General features: G+C 35.6%; 1 protein-coding gene across 17 annotated transcripts in view; it reads left to right on the forward strand.

Moving 5' to 3' along the window:
- LOC106873992 (protocadherin-15-like) overlaps positions 1 to 22,500 on the forward strand; it is a 717,162-nt gene that overhangs the window by 609,004 nt on the left and 85,658 nt on the right. For 9 of the 17 annotated variants that reach the window (XM_089337513.1, XM_089337507.1, XM_089337509.1 and 6 more), the window contains 2 exons: positions 7,146 to 7,230; positions 8,932 to 8,952. In XM_089337513.1, coding sequence (XP_089193639.1) covers positions 7,146 to 7,230; positions 8,932 to 8,952 — 106 coding nt within the window. The remainder of the gene's footprint in view (positions 1 to 7,145; positions 7,231 to 8,931; positions 8,953 to 22,500) is intronic. The other 8 variants (XM_089337514.1, XM_089337510.1, XM_089337511.1 and 5 more) reach the window with 1 other exon arrangement.

Here is a 22,500-nt window from a genome sequence, read left to right on the forward strand (position 1 = left end):
GATGATTAAATCACCTCCTACGCTTCTGATTAAACTGATCTAAATAAGATGTGTGATAGCATCTTAGCTGATAACACACATTTAATAAGATGGCGTGAATGTTTGATTACAAATTGGTAACAGAGATGGGGTGAGGTGATTCGACATAAGTCTGTGTGCGTCGTATTGCTTACAGTGTGTATATGTGTGTGTGTTTCTGTATATAGCTCTCTGTGTGCGTATGTGTGTGATTCGCACAGAATATGTATATCTGTGTGTATGTGTGTGTGTTTGCGCGCGTATGATTGGCTGTTATGCGCATTTATAGATCTGTGTGTACCTATCAGAGTGTTGTGAATATGTATGTCTGTGTCAGTACCTGAAGACTTTGTGCATTGGGATTGTATGGTATATGAGTACATGCCAGTCAATTCGTATATGTGTATGTGTATTTGTATGTGTGAACGCCTCAGGTTGTGAATGTAGTTCTGTAAGTATGTGTGTGTGAAGACGTGCATGTATATGTGGATGGATGCATGAATCTATAAGTGTGCATGTGTCTGTATGAGAATATGTTAGAAGGTATTGCTTCCATTGCAATTATATATAGACACACTGACACAGATACATATCTACGTAATGTACACATATACGCATAGAGATACAAACACACATATATAGCATTATCATTATCAGTAGTAGTAGTAGTAGTAGTAGTAGTATTTCGCTTAAGCATAGTGATACAAATAGCCTGGTGTGAGAAACGCTTCAGTATAAAGTTTTAGTTGAGTACAGAGCAGTAATAAATTGAAATGACAAAGGAATAAGTAACTATGCCATGAGCTTCATTTGCTTACGGCTGTTTTTGTTATAAGGTATAATGTACTCTTTATTGGATGCTTGCGTATCACCCAGTAGATTCATCAGAGCTCCAAAACCATAGGCTGATTCACCTGTCTCCAAAGACGGATTTGCACAAAATATCAGAAACCCGTCTCTCGATGGCATAAAAACTGAGGAGTTTTACACTTTATCAATAAATACAATTTCTGCTGACTAAGGATACCAGTCGCCCCGTTTGGCACTATATATATGCATTCATACATGTGTGTGTGTGTGTGTGTGTGTGTGTGTGTGTGTGTGTGTGTACCGTACCGTACGGCATTCACATTAGCGGCTGGTCGTAAAAAGGAGAGCAATTTGCCCCTTCCATTCGTAGACAGGAGTGTTACCTTGGGCAACTGCTAGTAACGCCTTAGCCTCACCAGGCAGAAATATGAGGAAAACACCGGTAGCAGGACGTTGGATATCTAACAAGGAGGAGGCGTCCTAGAGCAACGAGTTGAAGGTTATTGCGGCCATGAGGAAAAACTGTGTCACCATTCAACGGATCAGCGTCAACAAGAGTCTGATCTGCTGCTGCGGGGCAGCCTCATCGACGACCATACTCATTGCAGTCGTGTGCTCCACTTGATATTTGGTATGGAAGCCCAGAGAGGTGGTCTGGTAGTGCGGTCAATGCCACCTGCCTCACTTATCGTCCAAATGCGTTTTGTTTCAACTGAACAGACGAGTCGAAGTCGATCCGACCTACGACGGACAGTTGACGACATTTATACACATATGTATGTATATACCTATATATATATATACATATATATATATGAATGTAAGTATGTGTATGCGCATACATGTATGTAGATGTGTACGAAGGGGTGCTGAAAAGTTCCTGGCTTTAAGGGTCTTACGAAAGGCCTGGTTAGAGGCCTAACCTTCCGAGTTCTTTTACAGGGTTTAAAAAGGCTGAAGGGCCTCTGCAATAAGGGTATGACTCTGAGAGGGGAATATGCTGAATAAAATCATAATTAACTGATCCTCCAGTATTTTCCTTTCCATAAAGGCAGAAAATTTTCAGTACCTCCTTCTTGTGTGTGTGTGTGTGTGTGTGTGTGTGTGTGTGTGTATATATATATATATATATATATATATATATATTAATAAATTCTTCATGTTGTACTTCTTTGTAAAAAAACATTTTCATTCTCCTTCTTCTTGATAATTTGCTTCTTCGCAATGAAAACCGGTTAGAAAAAATCTTTATTAAAATATGCTTCCAGTTCAGCATTCTGGCTTTTTTTCATTTTCCTATATATATATAAATATATATATATATATATATATATATATATATATATATATATATATATATATATATATATATATATAGGCGAGGGGAGTTAGAAAATCTGAAGGGCTGCTGCAATGAGTGTGTGAATCGGAGAATGGAAATGTTGAATAGAATGATAATTAATCGATCCTTTTATATTTTCTTTTACTCAAGGCCAGGAACCTTTCAACCCTACACCTACCTCGTATTAATGAGCATGCACGCATATATTAATTATATACACGTGTAATAAGTATACACACACATACACACACTTACTTAACGCTTCACTACATACACACACGCAACCGCACACACGAACCCAGATTCTCATACTTAGTCACACACATCTACACGCACACCTGTCTTCTTATACCCACAAATACACACATGTACACATGTATTCACGTCAACGCACACATCTATACAGAGAGATATTTTTACACAGTCAGCGATACTAACAGACAGACATGTAGGCAGGCAGGTAGACAGACAGACAGACAGACTGTCTGATAAATAGATAAACAGATAGATAGATAGATAGATATACACGTAAACATACAGATATACATTCACACATTTACATGCATTTACAAAACTCATAAACGCATACAATAAACCAACACAAACACATGCATATGCTTACACATTCTCAACATACACACAATACAACACCATATAGACATGCACGCACATACATACACACATATGGATACACACACACACAATACAATGCTCACAGAACACACACACAGATACATTTTATTCACAACAGATACACACACACAATATATTCGTACTCGTATTACCATTCATAGAATAGTGCGCGCTATACACACACACACACACACACATATGGACACACTCGCAAGAGAAAAGAAAAGCGTTTAAAGAAAACATACACAAACAAACACATTCACAAAGTACATCTTACGCATGCGCACAATATATATATGTATAAATGAAAATATCCAAATCGAATTTAATCTGCAGGAAGAAAACGTGAAACTGTCTTCATATCACCTCTAACAGCGAACTCCACAAAAGCTTGTCATCGACTTCTTATCTCAACATTCATCTAATTTCCTTAGCTTCTTAGATTTCTTGCCTTAAATTATCATATATATATATATATATATATATATATATATATATATATATATATATACACCAATGTAATTTTTTTGATTTCAAGAGAGGGAAGGAGTTTCAAAGAAATTTTTTTTCTTTTTATATTTTCTCAACATTTTTTCACTTTTCTGTGGAGTTGGGGGTCTTGCAAAGAATAGAGGTGCATATATGTGTGTCTGCATAATTATAATAAAAAAGAAAACTACATCCCAACATTATCAGAAAATTTGAGTATATATATATATATATATATATATATACACCTTAATGTTTCTTTTTATATTCAGTTTGAATAAAAACAAAATCACGTTAATCTGATGAGTTAGTTGATACTTCTGTAGAGTTATAAATTTATTATTCTTTCAAAAGAATGTTATCGACAGTGACTCCGAAGTTTCGAGCTTTCCCAAGCCATACAGACACACAAACACAGACACATTACTTAGTATGAGTGTGAGAGTGTAGGTACAAGTCATTGGGTGTACGTATAAGACAGTGTGCCTACACACAGTCATATATATATGTGTGTGTGTGTGTGTGTGCGTGCGCGCGCGCATATTATATACGTGTTACTTTTTTAAGCCAGGTACTTATTCTGTCTGTTTCTTTTACCCAACTGCTAAATAATGGGGACGTAAACACACCAACACCAGTTGCCAAGCGGTGGTGCAGGAGAAAAATACACATACACACACAAACATACATTTATTCGACGGGCTTCTTTCAGTTTCCATCTACGAAATCTACTTACAAGGTTTTGGTCAGCCCAAGGTTGTAGAAGACAACCACCCAAGGTACCACGCAGCGGGATCGAACCCAGACCAAAGTAGTTGGGAAGCAAACTTCTTTCCACACAGCCACGTCTGCGCCTATAAACACCACCGCGTAGAAATACTTTCAGTTTCAACACTATCATAGCTTTCATTATAATTGCTACCACAACCACTAATATCACCAGTACCATACCATCACAACTGTTACTCATACCACTATCTCCAGTGAGACTCATAACCAATACAATAAAAACCTCACCAAACCACTATTGCCCCGAACACCATCGCAACTACTGCGAAAACTACTACCAACTACAATCATACCATCGTAGTCAACAGCAGAGTCATAGCTGTCATTATTACCACCATCATACTACCACCGTCGCAATTATTACGACCACGCATAGAGAACGGCATCATAACCATCAGCGTGAAAATAATGGTTACTCGTTGCATCATTGCCATACAGAAAAACCATTACACCACCACTACCACCAACGCCTCTACCACAACAACTGCCGCCCCCACTACTCTAACAACGATCCCCCACCATCAACACCACTACAACCAGCACGCCGCCACCAACACCATGGCAACAACTGTAACTGCCGCCGCCATTACCGTCGGCCATCACAGTGACATACATCAAGGGAACAACCATTATTTCTTCAGATAACAATTGAATTTCAATGTCTAAGACATAGTACTTTCTTTCTACGCAATGTGTGTGTGTGTGTGTGTGTGTGTGTATATATGGTTGTATGTACATCGGTGTCTGTATAAAACTGCTCGTAGATAACATCGACTGATCTTTTTATTGTAGAACCGTCATGTTTACACTTTCACATGGAGGCACATACTTGCGCGCGCACAGACAGACAGACAGACAGACAGGGATGTGTATGTATGTAAATACATGTGCGTGTACATAAAATATACATACACATATGTGCATACACACAGACACACACACACACATATATATATATATAAATGTGTTGTATGTATATAAAAGAGTGTTCATAAAATATATATAAATATACATATATATTATACATGTGTGTTTGTATATATGTATAAACACATATGCATATCTGTATGTATGTATGTATGTATCTATGTATATGTGTAGATATGTGTGCGTGTGTGTGTGTGTCTCACAGTGGTTGCTATGATACGAATCGATTCCAGGTCATTCTTTTTCTAAAAATTCAATTATCAATTATCAATTCTTGAGGTATTTAAAGTGTCATTCGAGTCACGTGTTTTCTTTATTGACAATAAAACAAACGAAGGACTGCAAGCTGACATAAAACACGCGCAAACACGGGAAGATTTAACACACTCACACACACACATACACAAACATATATGCACACATAGTCAGGGAGATAGCGACATACAAATGCTAACACACGAACACACACATTTGTGCATGCGTTTATGAATATATGCACATGTTTCTTTATACGTATGCTTGTATATATGAGTGTGTGCATGTGTGTATGCTATGTGTGTGTGTGTAGGTATGCATATGTACGTATATGTATGCATATATATGAGTGTTATCTGAGTATACATATATGTGTTGGCATGTATGTATACATACATATATAGCTGAATATTAGACATTTACACTGTATACTCCTGTTTCTTCATCACAAGATTGATCAGGTAAAACAGGATAAGTTCTATCGTTCTTTCTTCACATATAAACATGTCATAGTTAGTGTTTGAAATATATTGTTTTAGTTAAATATTCATTGGCTACATAGCTAACAAATTATATATGCACATATGGTGGGCTGGATGTGAATGAATGTGCCTTTAAACAGTTTAATCATAATTCATATGTAAATTGTTTTTAAACATGATTTTTCCTAAACAAACTTATTACAAAGCAGAAGTTAACCCTTTTTATATATATGTATATGTATCGATACACTTCTATGCAATCATACGGGGGAAACCAGAATAGCTATTTATAAGAGGTACATCATTCACCGTTAATAGTATATTTAAGGAAATAGAAAATTTTTGAAAAGACTTGCAGAATACAATCGGCCGTCTAACATTATGATATCTAAAAAAGTATTTAGCAATATGTTGACATATAGAAATGAGTTCGGTGCGGTTTGTTCAACGGTATTTTAAAATGGTTTCTTAAGATTGTATAGATAACTGATTGTGATAAATTGTGTACAAATATTGGTTAGTCTTAAAGGCGCCATCTCGTATTGTAGACTAAATTATTATGTCTTTGCAAAGTTCTAAAGATATAATTTTGAACAAATCTTCTAAGATATCATAGCCGTATCCCAAATGTATCTTGGAATACCAATGGAACGACGTTTTTTTTTTTTATTATTATATACGCACTCACCAAACAAACTTTCTCTCTTTTTATCAATCAAGATAGATGTGTGTATGTGTATCTGTCTGCCTGTTATTTGTATGTGCGTATGTGGATGGGTGTGTGTGTATGCATAGATATATACATGTGCGTGTGTGCGTGAGAATATCGTCTGTATATGCATAAATGTATGAATATATGTATATATGCATGAATATATATGTGTATATATATATATATATATATATATATATATATATATATATATATATATATGTACTTGTGTGTGTGCATATATATATATATATATATATATATATACGTTCACATGTATGTATATATAAATGCGTATGTATACGTATGTTTATATATGTCTGTGTGTGTATATATAAATATTTATGTATATATACATGTGTATAGATATATATATGCCTGTACATATATATGTACGTATGTGTGTGTGAGTGTGTATGTATGCATCTATCTGTATATAAGTATTTATACGTATAAATTTTTTTATATTTCTAATGTATGTACGCGTGCGTGTGTGTGTGTGTGTGTGTGTGTGTGTGTGTGTGTGTGTGTGATACACAGCACAGTGTGAATCAGAAGACCTAATAAATTTGAGTGTCAGAGAAATAACAATACAAACACATTCATTCAATACAGAAGATGAAAGAGTGGGTACGGCTTTTGGCGAGAACTCTTTTATAAAAGATATGTCTTTGTTTTCCTCTTTCAGTGGCAGCATCCGTCTCAGACAACCATTGGATTACGAGCGGACACCTTTCTATACATTTCTTGCCTTCGTCAGGAACAGTGCCAAGGTAAACACGATTAATTATACTTACGTATGTATTATGACAATGTCGGATACATTTATCCCTTTATACAAGCAAACACACACACACACACATATATATATATATATATATATATATATATATATAATCGCTTTGTTGTCCATAGGTCAGGGGGAAACCGCACACTCTAAAAGAGCTTGGTTTTATAATTTTATATTGTCGAACAAAATGGAAATGGCATAGAACCGGTCATAAGGTTTCGCGCCGATTGTTGCTCTTAGCAATAAACTCGGCTCTTACAGTCTGACTATCTATGTGCCATAATCAGGAATATGTTGCTCGGCAACACACTCAGACACATATATATTTATCTGTATGTATGTATGTATATGTTCTTTTATTGCTTTGCGTTTCAGTTATTTGACTGCGGCGATGCTGGAGCACCGCTCTAAAGGTTCTTAGTCGAAGAAATCGATCCCTGGACTTATACTTTGTAAGCCTAGTGCTTAATTTATCGGTCTCCTTTGCCGAACCGCTAAGTTCCGGGGACGTAAACAAACCAACATTGGTTTTCAAGCGATGTGGGAAGACAAACACAGACACACACACACACATATATATATATATATATATATACATATATATACGACGGGCTTCTTTCAGTTTCTGTCGACCATATCCACTCACAAGGCATTGGTTGCCCCGAGGCTATAGTAGAAGACACTTGCCCAAGGTGCCACGCAGTGGAACTGAACCCAGAAGCATGTGGTTGGGAAGCAAGCTTCTTACCACACAGTCATGCCTTTATATAATGAAGAAACATTGAAGCGCCGACTGAGTTCGTATTTCATGGAATGAAAGAAATCTTGATCGCAGGAGGATAGGTGTGAAAACAGCTTATAGAATCGGGTAAAATACCCATATGACCGGGGAGAAAATGTGGCCAACAAGCAGCTACAGGGAATAGAATCACTTTTCTTTTTGCGATACAGAGTTCGAATCTGTATGGCAACCAGCTGGCCGCTTTTATTTCCGTCTATAATTATATTTTACCCGATTCTCTAATCTGTTTTCACAGTTATTCTCCAGCGTTCGAGATTTCTTTCATTTCAAGTCTATATAAGCGCACACAGATGCCCATAAACAGGCTCACACATGAATTCATGAGCATATAGAAATATGTAAATACAAGCACACAAAAATATGTAAATACAAGCATACAGAAATACGCGTACAAACATATACAATATATTTACGCTCGCGTGCACAAACACACATGCCTACAAATAAAAATATCGAACAAACGCATCTAAATATACATGTACACTAACAGGTGCGCGCACACGAACGGAAACACACGCACACACACTGATATATATATAAATGGCACACATAAAAACATGCTAGCATAGATAAAGAGCGTGTTGATGTAAAGCACACAAAAACATACATACATACGTATGTACAAGTACACACGTACAAGCTGTTTTCACACTCACAAGCAAGTGTTTAAACAACCACGTGAACATACATACACACACACGCGCACATAAAAACACAAACGCGAGTGCAAACACACACACGCGTAAACATGCACACGTACACACACACAAACATGCTTGTTACAGATTGTACACAATAATTTATACACCGAGTAATATTGAGGTGTATAAGAAAATAGATGCTAAATGAGGTATGTATATGATTTGATTTATATTGTTTCAGTTTCCAAACGAATCGCCAGAGGTGAGTAAATTGTTGAACGTCATGAAAACACAAACAGCTTCACTAATACGTTTGAGAAACTAATACGTCACGTGTCTTCTTCATAGTTATACTCATCACAAGAGTGCACTTAACCAGTGTAATGTCTTTTTTCATAGCCTACTAATTATAACTCACACATGCAGATATATATATATATATATATATATATATATATATATATATATGTATGTGGTGGTGGTGGTGAGAGAGGTTGCGTGTGTAAAAGTGAATGAGGAAGAGAGAGGAGAGTGTGTGCGCGAGAAAGAGAGGAAGAGAACAAGAGAGGAAAGAGTGTGTGTGTTTGAGAGAGAGGAAGAGAGAGAAAGAGAGAAAGGAAGAAAACGAAAGAGGAAGGTCTGTATGTGTGAGAGAGAGAGAGATGGGAAGAAGAGAGCGAGAGAGAGAAAAGAGAGTATGTGTGTGAGAGAGAACAAGGAGATAGAGAGAGAAGAAGAGAGTGAGAGGGGGAAGAGAGAGTGTGTATGAGAGGAAGAACAAGGAAACAGAGGAGGGAGAGGGAGCGAGAGGAGGAAGAGGGAGAGAGCGGAAGAGAGTGAACGGAGGAAGGGAGGGAGTGTGGGGGTGAGGGGAAGCGAGAGGGAGGGGAAGAGAGTGAGTGTGTGGGAGAGAGAGCGAGAGAGAAGAGGGAGTGTGTGTGTTTGAAAGTGAGAGAAAGTGAGTATGTGAGACAGGGGAGAAGGACAGATCGAGAGAGCGAGAGGGAAAGAGAGAGCGAGAGGGAAAGAGAGAGCGAGAGGGAAAGAGAGAGCGAGAGGGAAAGAGAGAGCGTGAGGGAAAGAGAGAGCGTAAGTGTGTGCGTGTGTGTGTGCGTGTGTGTGTGTGAGCGAGAGGAAGTGAGAGTGCGGTGTCGCGTGCGTGGTGATATATTTTATAATTTCCAGCCGTTTCTCACTGCATCTATCATTTCGGTTTAATAGCTGAAGGGGAGAGAGAGAGCAAGGGTGTGGGTGAGAAAACCTGAAGAGGAGAAAATACAGATACCCCCCACACACACACACACACATATATGTCTATATATTATATATACACGCACTCCCATACTTGTATCGTACTCACATATATATATATATATATATACACATATATCATTGTATGTGTGTGGTGGGGGAGTCGTGTCTAGTGGGTTTTACAGTGTTAGGCAATAAATCTACTAACAGGATGTAGCACTTTATTGAACAAGAATGAGAGGGTCCGGACAGAGTGATTCCAGTGTTAGAATTATATCAGACACCAAATAACCATTTTAACTATCCTAGGAGACATTACTTGCAAATGCACTCTTACTATTTCACAAAATCGGATAGAACGATTTGCATTACATAACGCATTTTTCTTCACTTGTATCCTGGGTAAATTCCTCGAACGAGGATTCACTGCCTCTCACATCAATCGTCGTTCACATCTTCACCTTTTTCTCGAGTGGCTCATACCAAAACCTCCTTTTGACTCACAACGCTTGCAAAGAGGAGATGTAGATGTTGTTTGTGTGTTGTTTCTGTTTGTACTGTTCAAACAGATTTTGTTGTTTTGTTACTGTTTGTTTGTTTTTTAAATTTTTGTATTCATTTTAATTAATGCTTTCCTTTAACTAATGTTTCAAATTAATTAACATTCTTTTTGAGCTTTATTGCCTGAAACTAAATTCTGTTCGTTTGATTTTTCCATTGTTTATATATGAATTTATTATTTGTGCTTGGAAATGATTAGGGAGCGTTATCGTTTATGTTATTGAGACTACTACTGTTACCACTACTCCTGCTCTCACCTTCTGAGGCCATCTTGAATCACGAATAACAATACAAATAGCTACCATGCAAAAGATGTACCCACGGTTTAAAACAATGCTTTGACGTGTATAAAAACAGGCGACGGTGTATCGATAAAAGGTAAATTGAGAAATTAACTAACTTTGAGGATTTGAAGTAGAAATAAATGGTCTGAATACGAGTCAGATATTGTCATAAAACATAATAATTTCATGATTTTATAGAGTTTCTCCATAAAGGTTGACCATATTGATGAAGGAAGGGGGCTTGGTTTGATCGTGGAATACAAAATGGGTAAACATCGTAAGATCATTTACTTAGCGAAACGATTAAGAAATCTCAGAACCTAGCTAAAAGATATGAACAGATTTTGAAACACAAGAGCGAATTTGAACATTTTACCGTAACGTAGAATTTCTGCAACATGAAAATTTTCACCAGAGACTTTCGAGTTAAAGTGAAGTCATGAGGAAAGTGCATTTCACGTTGTGTGGTTCCACATTACGGCAAGCATTTCGAGAAACTTCCATAATGCGGGAGAACGTCCGTATAGTAAAAGAAATCCGTAAAGAAATTTACACAAAAAAATAAATATAAATAGATATAAATGAAAGCAATTAAAACAACCGCATTGGCGTAGAAAGACTTCACTGACGCTAGTTCACGATATCACATAAGATTGACTTCCTATTGCTCCAAGTAGTGGACCCCTGGACCTTTGAAAATGCCCGTGAATTTTCTCGATGTTAAACTAAGCTCAAATTTTGTCTCACCCTCTGACAAGTTCGCATGAGCTTCTTGATAAACTAAAGGCTTATTTTTGACTTAAGTTTTCCTCAAGCTCATCCTTTGTCCTCTCACCTATACTGCTCTTTTCTTTCAAATGGTTCCCATCGTCTGTCTTTTCTTTATTGTCCGTGTTTCATCCCACCACAGGAAGAGATAAGTTTCTCATAGAGTGTCATGCTGTTGTTTAGTCACCAACTTGCGTTTTCTCTTCTGTTTAGTCATATTGTTTTCTCGTTTTTGGCTGTCCTAGACATTTTACAATCCTTTGCAAGACTCTTCAAATTATTAAAAACCAATTTATGTCAGGATCACAAACACTAATTAGGGTTTCAAATTCTGGCACAAGGCCAGTAAGTTCGAAGGACGGGACAAGTAGATGGGTTTAGTCGATTACATTGACCCCAGTATACAACTGGTACTTATTCTATCAACCCCAGAATGTAAAGAGTCGGAAGAAATATCTTAAATGATTTTTCCGACGTTCTAACAATGCCTCTAGCTCACTCTTTTAATAATAATAATCCTTTCTACTATAGGCACAAGGCCTGAAATTTGGGGAAATGGGCCAGTCGATTAGATCAACCCCAGTACACAACTGGTACTTATTTTATCGATGTCATAATGATCGAAAGCAAAATCGACCTCGGCAGAATTTGAACTCAGAATATAAAGAGTTGGAAGAGATAAATACCTTAAAGGATTTTTCCGACGCTTTAGTAATCCTGTTAGCTCACTCCCTTAATAATAATAATAATGATAATAATAATAATAATAATAATAACAACAACAACAACAACTTGGATAAATGCGTATATGACATTTTTGTAAATAGTAAGGCTTTAAGAGTTTATTGAAACTGCGGTCATCTCAAAAACCTAATTAGTGCGTTATTGTAACGGAATATTTTGACAAAATATTTCAACTTAACCAATCTTTTGCTTAATTGCACGGCATTCAACGGAAAATTTTATGTAAACTATTTAGTTGCTATCGATGCGTGCATATATGCTATACAATTATGTGTGTGTGTGCAGGCGTAAACATAGATGCGTTTATATGTGAGTGATGTATGTGACTGTGAATATATATATATATATATATATATATATATATATATATATATATATATATATGCATGTATGTATATATTATATAGTTTATGATTATATATTCTCATTTACTATATATTTTATCATTCATACACGTGCTTGTGAACGTGCGTATATAGAGTTTATATATACACACACACACACACACACATATATATATATATATATATACGCACATACAATCACACAAATCCTATACAAATACGCAGTGACCAAATAAAATGTAAATAATTATCATGCTGCTGAAATGACTCGATGTTGCTCTTCCGGGTTTCACGATATTTCGTTGATCATGTTAGTATAAGCGTGGTGGTGGTAGTGCCGGTGTGTGTGTGTGTGCGTGTGTGTCAATGGAGGCTTGTGCAAGATTCAAATCTTTCCTTTCGTAAACTATGAACAAATCCAAACTTAAATCAGGCTGAGTAAAAAGTAAGCAACCTTTTGAAGCATGAAATTCATCACAATATATCTCGACAATGCGGAAATTTTATTCATCAAAGTAAGTATCATTACAATCAACACATTTTTGCCAACGAGTTACAAGTTTGTTTACTCCGGTAACATAAAAATCTGGAGTTCTGAAGCTGGTGAATTGCAATGCAGGAGATAGGTAAATGTGTGTCCCAAAAGTAAAACAGAAGTACTTGAACGGGTTTTATATTGCTAGAAGTGAAAGACTGTGAATATATATATATATTGATAATAATAATAATATGACAAGAAAAGAATGAATGAGACCTCGATACTATGTAAATAGAGGAATTTATTTATAATATAACATGTGACAATTAGACGGTTGCCATAATAAAACTCAGAGTTTCGGATGTCGGGGCGGAAGCCTGTCTGGCATTTCGTCAGTTATTAAGTTTGTCTTAATAACTGACGAGATGACGGAGCAGACTTCCGCCCCGGCATCCGAAACCCTGAGTTTTATTATGGCAAACGACTAATTGTCACATATTATATTATATTATATATATATATATATATATATATATATATATATATATGCATCACACTTACACACAGACACACATGTGTGTATGTAAGAAAGAGAGAGAGAGAGAGAATTTGTCAGTATGTATACATGTGTAAATTTGTACATATTTGCCTTATAAAACGCCCTATCTATTATAAGCATCAGCGAAAATTTTACATTATTATTGCCAGTCCAATAATAAGGTGGAATCAATAGTTTTAACAGTGACGATGTTGGCAACAGCAATAAATTCTGGCAGTTCTTACTAACGAGAATGGTCTCCATGTATAATGGCTGTCCATAATAGAGGAGAAGATTTAGTCATAGAGAACATTTAGCATATTTTGGTTGTTTCGTTCAGTTTTTGAGTTGTCCGATTGGCTGGTTGGTTGATTTCATCATCTGGCAACAACAAAGAAATATTTATTATTATTGTAGTCGTAGTTGCTGTTGTTGTTGCTGTTGTTGTATAGCACGTGATTAAGCAGAAATATAATCGAGGATATTCCAGCCATGACTATTTAGACATACCTAGTTATAGATATGCTAAATATCAATAATTTATCATTTCACACGCCAAGCAAATATTTGCTATGTTTAGCACCGTGCTACCCAGCATGTGGTTGAGCAAACTTAACGTTGATGGCGTTCCAAATGTAGCAATATCTCGTTATATTTAGTCATCTATTTGTAGGGATTTAACGTATATGGAACTCATCTCAGACACCTAAAACTCACTGGGATTTTATTGGTACCTTCAGTAGAATCAGAGGCTGTCTAAACATTAGAGCCACGGTTGGCCAGGAACGAGGATAATTCCTGAGTTGTGGGCTATTTCTCCAGTTAAAACCACAACCAATCCAAGAGATCCTCATGACAAGGGCGCGTAACCTGCCTTTCTTTGCAATTAATCCATAAACAATTATCTTCTGCGTCTTTTCAATAAGACTTTAAGTTGTGATTGAAGATTTCATGACTACTTTTTTCTAATGAGTCCAGCAACAACTTTCAGGCTTACTCCTTGGTTTGTTATTATATTTATATATTCTATATATTTTTTCAAAAACGTCTATATTCTTATTATACCTATATTTTTGATAGATCTATATCATTACCATATGTATATCTATTTACTATATATCGTTATTGAGTCAAGATTTGTGAGTGGGTTTGGTAAACGGAAACTGAAAGAAGTCCGTCGTATATATATATATATATATGTCTGTGTATATGTTTGTGTCTGTGTTAGTGCCCCAAACATCGCTTGACAACCGATGCTGGTGTGTTTACTTCCACGTAACTTAGCGGTTCGGCAAACGAGATCCGATAGAATAAGTACTAGGCTTACAAAGAATAAGTTCTGGGATCTATTTGCTCGTCTAAAGGCGGTGCTCCAGCATGGCCACAGTCAAATGACTGAAACAAGTAAAAGAGTATATTTACTATAGATATAGTAACGATATATATACTACGATATTCACATCGGTGATGTATCTTATATTGTTACTATATTCATACCGTTGCCATATCAATATATTTGCCATATCTCGATCTATTATATCGTTACTATAAAATACTAACGATTGAGTCAATCAACGACCGCCACCACCACCATCAGGTATCGTCCTACTCTCATCAGATTTCATACCAATGGGTCGTTCTTTTGTTATCCTTGGTTGACTACGTCAGGCTGCATGATGGGGTTCCAATTCTTTTTCTTGTAGCTGGTAGGCTGGGTCCCGGTTCAATTAGAAATAGCAAATCAAATATCCATTTAATCATACATAAGAGCGTTTCAGGAAAAATGGGACACACTGAGTAATACAGTCCAAGATACCTTGAAGCGAAATGCTGAAATGCCTGCGACAAAAAGGCTACACGGTCGGAGTTGACCTCAAGCTAAATAACAAAGCCACCAGCAGATACTTATCAGTATCAAAAGAGCAAAGACGGAGCAGACGATCTCGCTTGCTGTGTATATGTAACATATATGGGAGCCACAGGGAACATAAATGTGAAAAGAAACAAAATGAGATTTGGAAATGTGGTGTCATGGACATCCGTAGCCGATCAAAAAGATGCCTGGAGGGAGGCTGTTAAATAACTTTAAAAGCTGTCATGATCGGTAGTGATCGAGAACAACACACACACACACACACACACACACACACACACACACACACACACACACACACACACACACACACACACACACACACACACACACACACACACACACACACACACACACACACACACACACACACACACACACACACGCGCGCGCACACGCACGCGCGCACGCGCACAGGCGCACATATCCATATGTGTATATGTATATATATATATATATATATATATATGTGTGCATGTATATATGCATACAGACACTTTATATATACTTACATGTATATTTATATGATTAAATGTATGAGTGTATACATATATTTATGTCTATACACACACACACACACACACACACATATATATATTACATACAATCAACTAACAGTGTTCGTATTATTCGCTGTGTTAAGTCGATGTGTCTTTCTGTAAGACAATGTGTGTGTACTGGTGTGTGTGTGTGTGTGATTTTAAATTTTTTTAAAACATATCGTTAGTTCAGTTCAACAAAGTGAAGATGAAAGCGAATAATAAACGTCCTTTCATGTTCACTTTGGAAATCAGAAATCACTGACTCCAATGTAAACAGAGATTTAACGTACAACACTACTTTATCTATTACTAAAGCGTGTGTGTGTGTGTGTGTGTGTGTGTGTGTGTGTGTGTGTGTGTGTGTGTGTGTGTGTGTGTGTGTGTAACGAGAGAGAGAGAGTCTAAATTTAATTGTAGATAGATATCTGATGTACTTGTATGTATATGTATATACATTTACGTATGTATATACATATTTACATATATATATATATACATACATAATATATATATATATATATGTATATATATATATATATATATATATATATATAATGTATGTATGTGTCTATGCGGGAAGAGCTGTCGAGCTGTGTGTGTGTGTGTGTGTGTGTGTGAACGCAAGCACGAATGAAATCTCGTTCCAAACTTCATGCTTTCGAGTTTAGTTCCAGGTCGCGGATGTTTTCCAGTATAACTCTAGACCGATCAGGCTCTTATATGTGAAACTTTGTCTTGCAGAAACTGCACAGAAGCCTTTTGAGTATGTACATAAGTGTTTGTGTGTGCGCTTATAGATTGATGTAGGTTTGTTTACGTCCCCATAAATTAGCAATTCTGAAAAAAATATAAATGATCAAACAAGAATTAGAATTATCCCAACTAAATTTTCTAAGATGGTACTCCAGCATGACCGCGAGTTAATGAATAAAAATAAGAAGTGACAGGTTACAACTACCTCTAAGACAGAAATAACGCAACATCACCTCCAAACCGCCAACTTGTCCATTTGTCCATACGCCATTTAGGGATCCATATAAGATTTTGTTGTTAAAGTTTATCCAAATAAACTGTTTACATTTCTAAGATACACGAAATCTTTTAACAATTTTTTTTTTCATATCATTCCCAATATCTAACAACAAAAATATAATGGGATTTCTTTAAAACATTGACTGTTTGTGGAGGTTCAGTAGACAAAAACTGGAATCAAAATGATTCATAGGCAAAAACTGGTTTAGATTCACTGTCCTAACTGATCAGCAGTTACACACACTACCACCACCACCACCCGAGAAAGAAATGTCTGCAATATGCTAATTAACTCCTCATCCATGATATTATTGTGAAAACAATTTATAACTTAATCTGCTGGATGTATTTTCCCGACTGTCAGCTATACCAAATGCATACCGGAAACTGAATGCCACTGGAACATTCCAATAAAAACAGCAATCTGGTGAGAATATAATGCATGTATAACAGACCCGATGTTGTTCCATAAGCAGTTATCTGGCTTGGGTAGGGGACCAAAGCTACCCGACATGGACAAGAAAACAGAATTATGTACTCCAAAAGAGTTCAGCCACCCGGTACGGGCAAGGAACCAGTATCATGCACAGCAGTAAAGGTCAGACATCCGGTAAATGTGAATGTCACGTACAAGACTGTTGGAGAAGAGACTATTTGTGGTTCTATGGTGATGTAAAGAGGAACCTGGAGCTCTTCTGTTGAGGCTGCAGGATTGTATTCGTCCCATTTACGGTAGACATACTGGCCTATGTAACAACAGATTTACATAACATTTTTGAAGATTTTTCAAAGAAAGAACAAAACAAACTGATTGTATCTTACAAATCCGATCGATTAATGGTACACTGAAGATTTATAAAGATTTCAGACTCTCCATTTGAGTCTCTTAGAATAGACGTATGCACACAGTCACCAGCCTACATACATGCGTACATACAAAACGCGCAGTCAAATGCGCTGAGGTATGCATCCGCATAACATAAATCTAAGTATATCCACACATACACCTGCACACAAGTGCACTCGCTCTCACATAATCACAAATACCTGCAGTTGTCTTGACACGAACAAAAAAGCCTTGTCAATTTGCTAGTGAACAAGTTCAAGTTTGCAAAGAACTTTACTTCTGTAAGAAAAGTATGCATGCCATAACATATATACATGTGTCCACATATATGCATTTATTCGTACATATATATATATATATATATATATATATATATATATATATATATATATATATATATAAACACATGCATACACACATTACATACATGCATTTCATACATATGTACATATAGACAGACTACACATATATATTCATAAGTATATACATATATATGTATGTATATATATATGTATATATACATGTAGATATATATATGTGTGTATATATATGTATATATGTTTATATATACATGTGTATATATATATATATATATATATATATATATATATATATATATGTATGTATATATACATATATATGTGTATATTTATTTATATATATATATATATTTAACTACACACAAAAATGCATATATTCACTCATTACATACTTATATACATGTATACACGTACACGCCGATTGCATATATACATTACAAAAATATATATCTTCTAAAGCAAGACATGCGCTCCATGATACAAATATATCACGAATGAGCGTCCATTTTGACAGGACAATAACAGGTGACATACATGAAAGGTAACTAATGAACCGTATAGAGGCATTGGACAATCACAGTAAATACACCACTGTATCTAGGTGAGTGTATATACACATGGATGTGTAAATATTAAATTGCGTGTGTGTGTGTGTCTGTGTGTGGGCGAAACCTGGGGTTAACTGTTCAAGGAAAAGTTAGTAAAACAGCTTACAATGAAGTATTGAAGTATTGAATATGTGAATGAATAATGCCAACATATGTATTTATATGTATATATTTATTTGTCTGTGTAAGTACGTGTGGGTGAGTACACACACACACATAAATATATATACATTTTTATAAATGCAACCACATGCATATATATATATATATATATATATATATATATATGTGTGTGTGTGTGTGTGTGTGTGTGTGTGTGTATATATATATGCGTTTGTGTATAACTGCACGCATACATATACAATCAGGTGTATACACTTACACGCGTGTACATATGTGTATAAATATATATATATATATATATATATATATATATACGTATTTATAAATGTAACTTCACTCATACATAAATAGACATAAATATACATATATACATAACACACAACATACAAACACACATATATAAATACATAACCGTAAATATACATACATATATATATATATATATATATATATATGCATACATAACCGTAAAATATATATATATATATATATATATATATATATATATAAATTTTATTATTATATGATAAAACGCCACGCATCCTCTTCCAAGTAAGTTTTATATATATATATATATATATATATATATATATATATATATATATATATATACATACATACATACATACATACATACATACAAACACACACACACACACACACACAGACGTTAATATGTGAGAGTGTGTGTGTGTGTGTGTGTGTACACAACATATTTTTTAGAAATAAATATTAGTACACACATTCAATACACGCACACACGTGGGTGTAGGTGTATGTGTGTGTATGTGTATGTGTGTATGTGTATGTGTGTATGTGTGTGTGTGTATGTGTATATGTGTGTGTGTGTATACCCATGCATAAAGATTAGGTCAATGGTATGCTTCGCTATCATTATAAACAATTTGTATCATTCCCACCTATTAACATTGATCTGATTTGTACAAGCAATGAATTTTCATCGAAGCTGATTGATTTTTACGTTTCTTTGTGTTTTAATTTTTAACATTTTTCGTATCGCTGTGGCGGCGGGGAGGGGGGGGTATTATTTGTTTTTAGTTTGTTTGGTTTATGGTATTTCATAATCAAATATATTCTTGTATCATCATTTTTATTGTTGTTCTTATAGCCGTTGTTTTCTTTTATGTTTTTTGTAATTCTGATTGTAGCCGTAGAGCGGTGGTGGTGGCGCTGTCGTTGTTGATATTATTCTTGTTGTTATTGCTGCTTTGATCAGTTTTTTTATCACACCGACCAATAACATGTCCATACTTAGTCGAAAGACCCCGATCTATTGCTTCAGATAAACCAATTCCTTGCTTATCTTGGTATTTCTGCATTGTTTTGGTGCTTCTACTGCTACCGTTGTTGGTGGTGGTGAGTGGTCATCACAGATTGTGGTCATCACAGATCGTTCTTGATTGCGCCATACCAGTCTTTCTCAAACCTTCCCCCATTTTCTTTTACTATCGTTTTCTTAAACGCCACAAGCCCCTGGGGTTCACCAAAATTAAATACACCACAAAAATTGGCTAAACATTGGGTTGGATCACCGTTAAAAATTTACTTGTAGTTGAGTTATTTCATCAATACAATATGGAATGTCAAAATAACATTTCAGTCATGAATATTGACACAAGGCTAGCAATTTTGGGGTAGAGGAAAGTCAATTAAATCGTTCCCCATTCTCTCAGCTAACCACTCGATGTCAACCATTAATATTCGTTTCGAATTTTGACACAAGGCCAGCAATTTCGGGATAGGGGAAAGTCGATTAAATCGACCCCAGTGCTTAACTGGTACTTATTTTATCGACTGCGAAAGGTAAAGTCGACGCCGATGACATTTGAACTCAGAACGTAGAGACGGACGAAATGGCCGCTATGCATTTTGTCCGGTTTGCTAACGATTCTGCCATCTCATCACCTCTTAATATTAAGAAACGATCGAAGGCAGCAAACTTGCAGAAGCGTTAGTATTTACTTTCTAAGTTCAAACTCCACCGAGGTCGACTTCACCTTTTATCGTTTCGGGGGTCGATAAAATAAGTACCGCTTGAACACTGGGTCTACTTAATTGACAACTCTTGATGAAGACTAAAAATATGCATAGAGTACATGTTTGACTGAAACGAAATACATGTAGGCTTGTTTATCACTCGTTCATTCGTCATTGATCCGGGATGAGACGGTACACGCATTGTGAATCGTGTTACGTTTATCACAGATTGATCTATGATAACACGGGTCGGCTATCAATCGAAAATTCTACTTGGACCACAAAAACACGCTCCAGCGAGCACCCACAATGCTCACCTATTCAAAATGCACTGAATGTCGCTTGTGCTCATTCATATGACCTTGCAATGAGGCTGTATTTTTTCATACAGATTTACGTACTTATACCCATTGACATGGCGCCAGTAAACAGAATAAATACGAAGGCCTCTGATGCACAGAAAATCATAGAGATGATCAAGAAAATACGTGACGGTGCAAGATTTCCTGCTGTAAGTTACGAGTTTTGGTGTCAATAAATCTTTCATTAGTGACATTTATAAAGTGAGTGAATTTGATTCATTTATTACCGATTTCTCTATCGTTAGGATTTTTTATGCGAGACTGTGTTAAACGAGGAAAGATGTATTACATTTAGATATACCAAATATGTAGAATATGTATATTTATTTTGATGTATGCGCAACAGAACCGTTTCTTCTTCATATCAAATACGTTATCTTTACATTGATATGCATAATATTCAGAAATATGAATTTACCTTATTTCTTAATCTTGGATTCAGGTTACTGAACACAGATAATATTCTAGTTTCTTCAACGAAATATTTGTCAATAGTGTGTGCGTGTGTCTATAGATATAAATACAGGTACATATATATGTAAATGTAAATATACATATATATACGAGGCGGTACCCAAAAGTAACCGGAAACACTATTTGGGACAAGTCCGTTATCTATATACGTGTATATGTGTTGTATATATATATAAACTAGCCTAAGGTTTGCTCATACATATTCATATATACGTATGTATACACTTATGTATAAACACGTATATGTGTGTGTATATGTGTACATATGTATAAACATATATATATATATATATATATATATATATATATATATATATATATATATATATATATGGATGTATGTGTTTAGTGAAGTCCTTGGTCTATCACAATTCACTACATCCATTGCCAGACTTAAACAAGTGATAAACTTATGCAGATGGTGATCAATGAATCGACCGATCAATATTGATCCCTATCGATCTCTCTCATGCAAATGCGATAAAGAGTCAATTGCTTGGACGCTGGTGCAATCAGATGCATATAACAAATACGTGATTAACCTCAATAATTCACTTGTTATATATATATATATATATGTGTGTGTGTGTGTGTGCGCGCGCGTGTGTGTGTATACATACATACATATATGTATATACGCATATAAACACACATATATACATG

This window comes from Octopus bimaculoides, chromosome 19 (genome assembly GCF_046866305.1).
Source record: "Octopus bimaculoides isolate indiv1 chromosome 19, ASM4686630v1, whole genome shotgun sequence".
Lineage (NCBI taxonomy): Eukaryota > Metazoa > Mollusca > Cephalopoda > Octopoda > Octopodidae > Octopus > Octopus bimaculoides.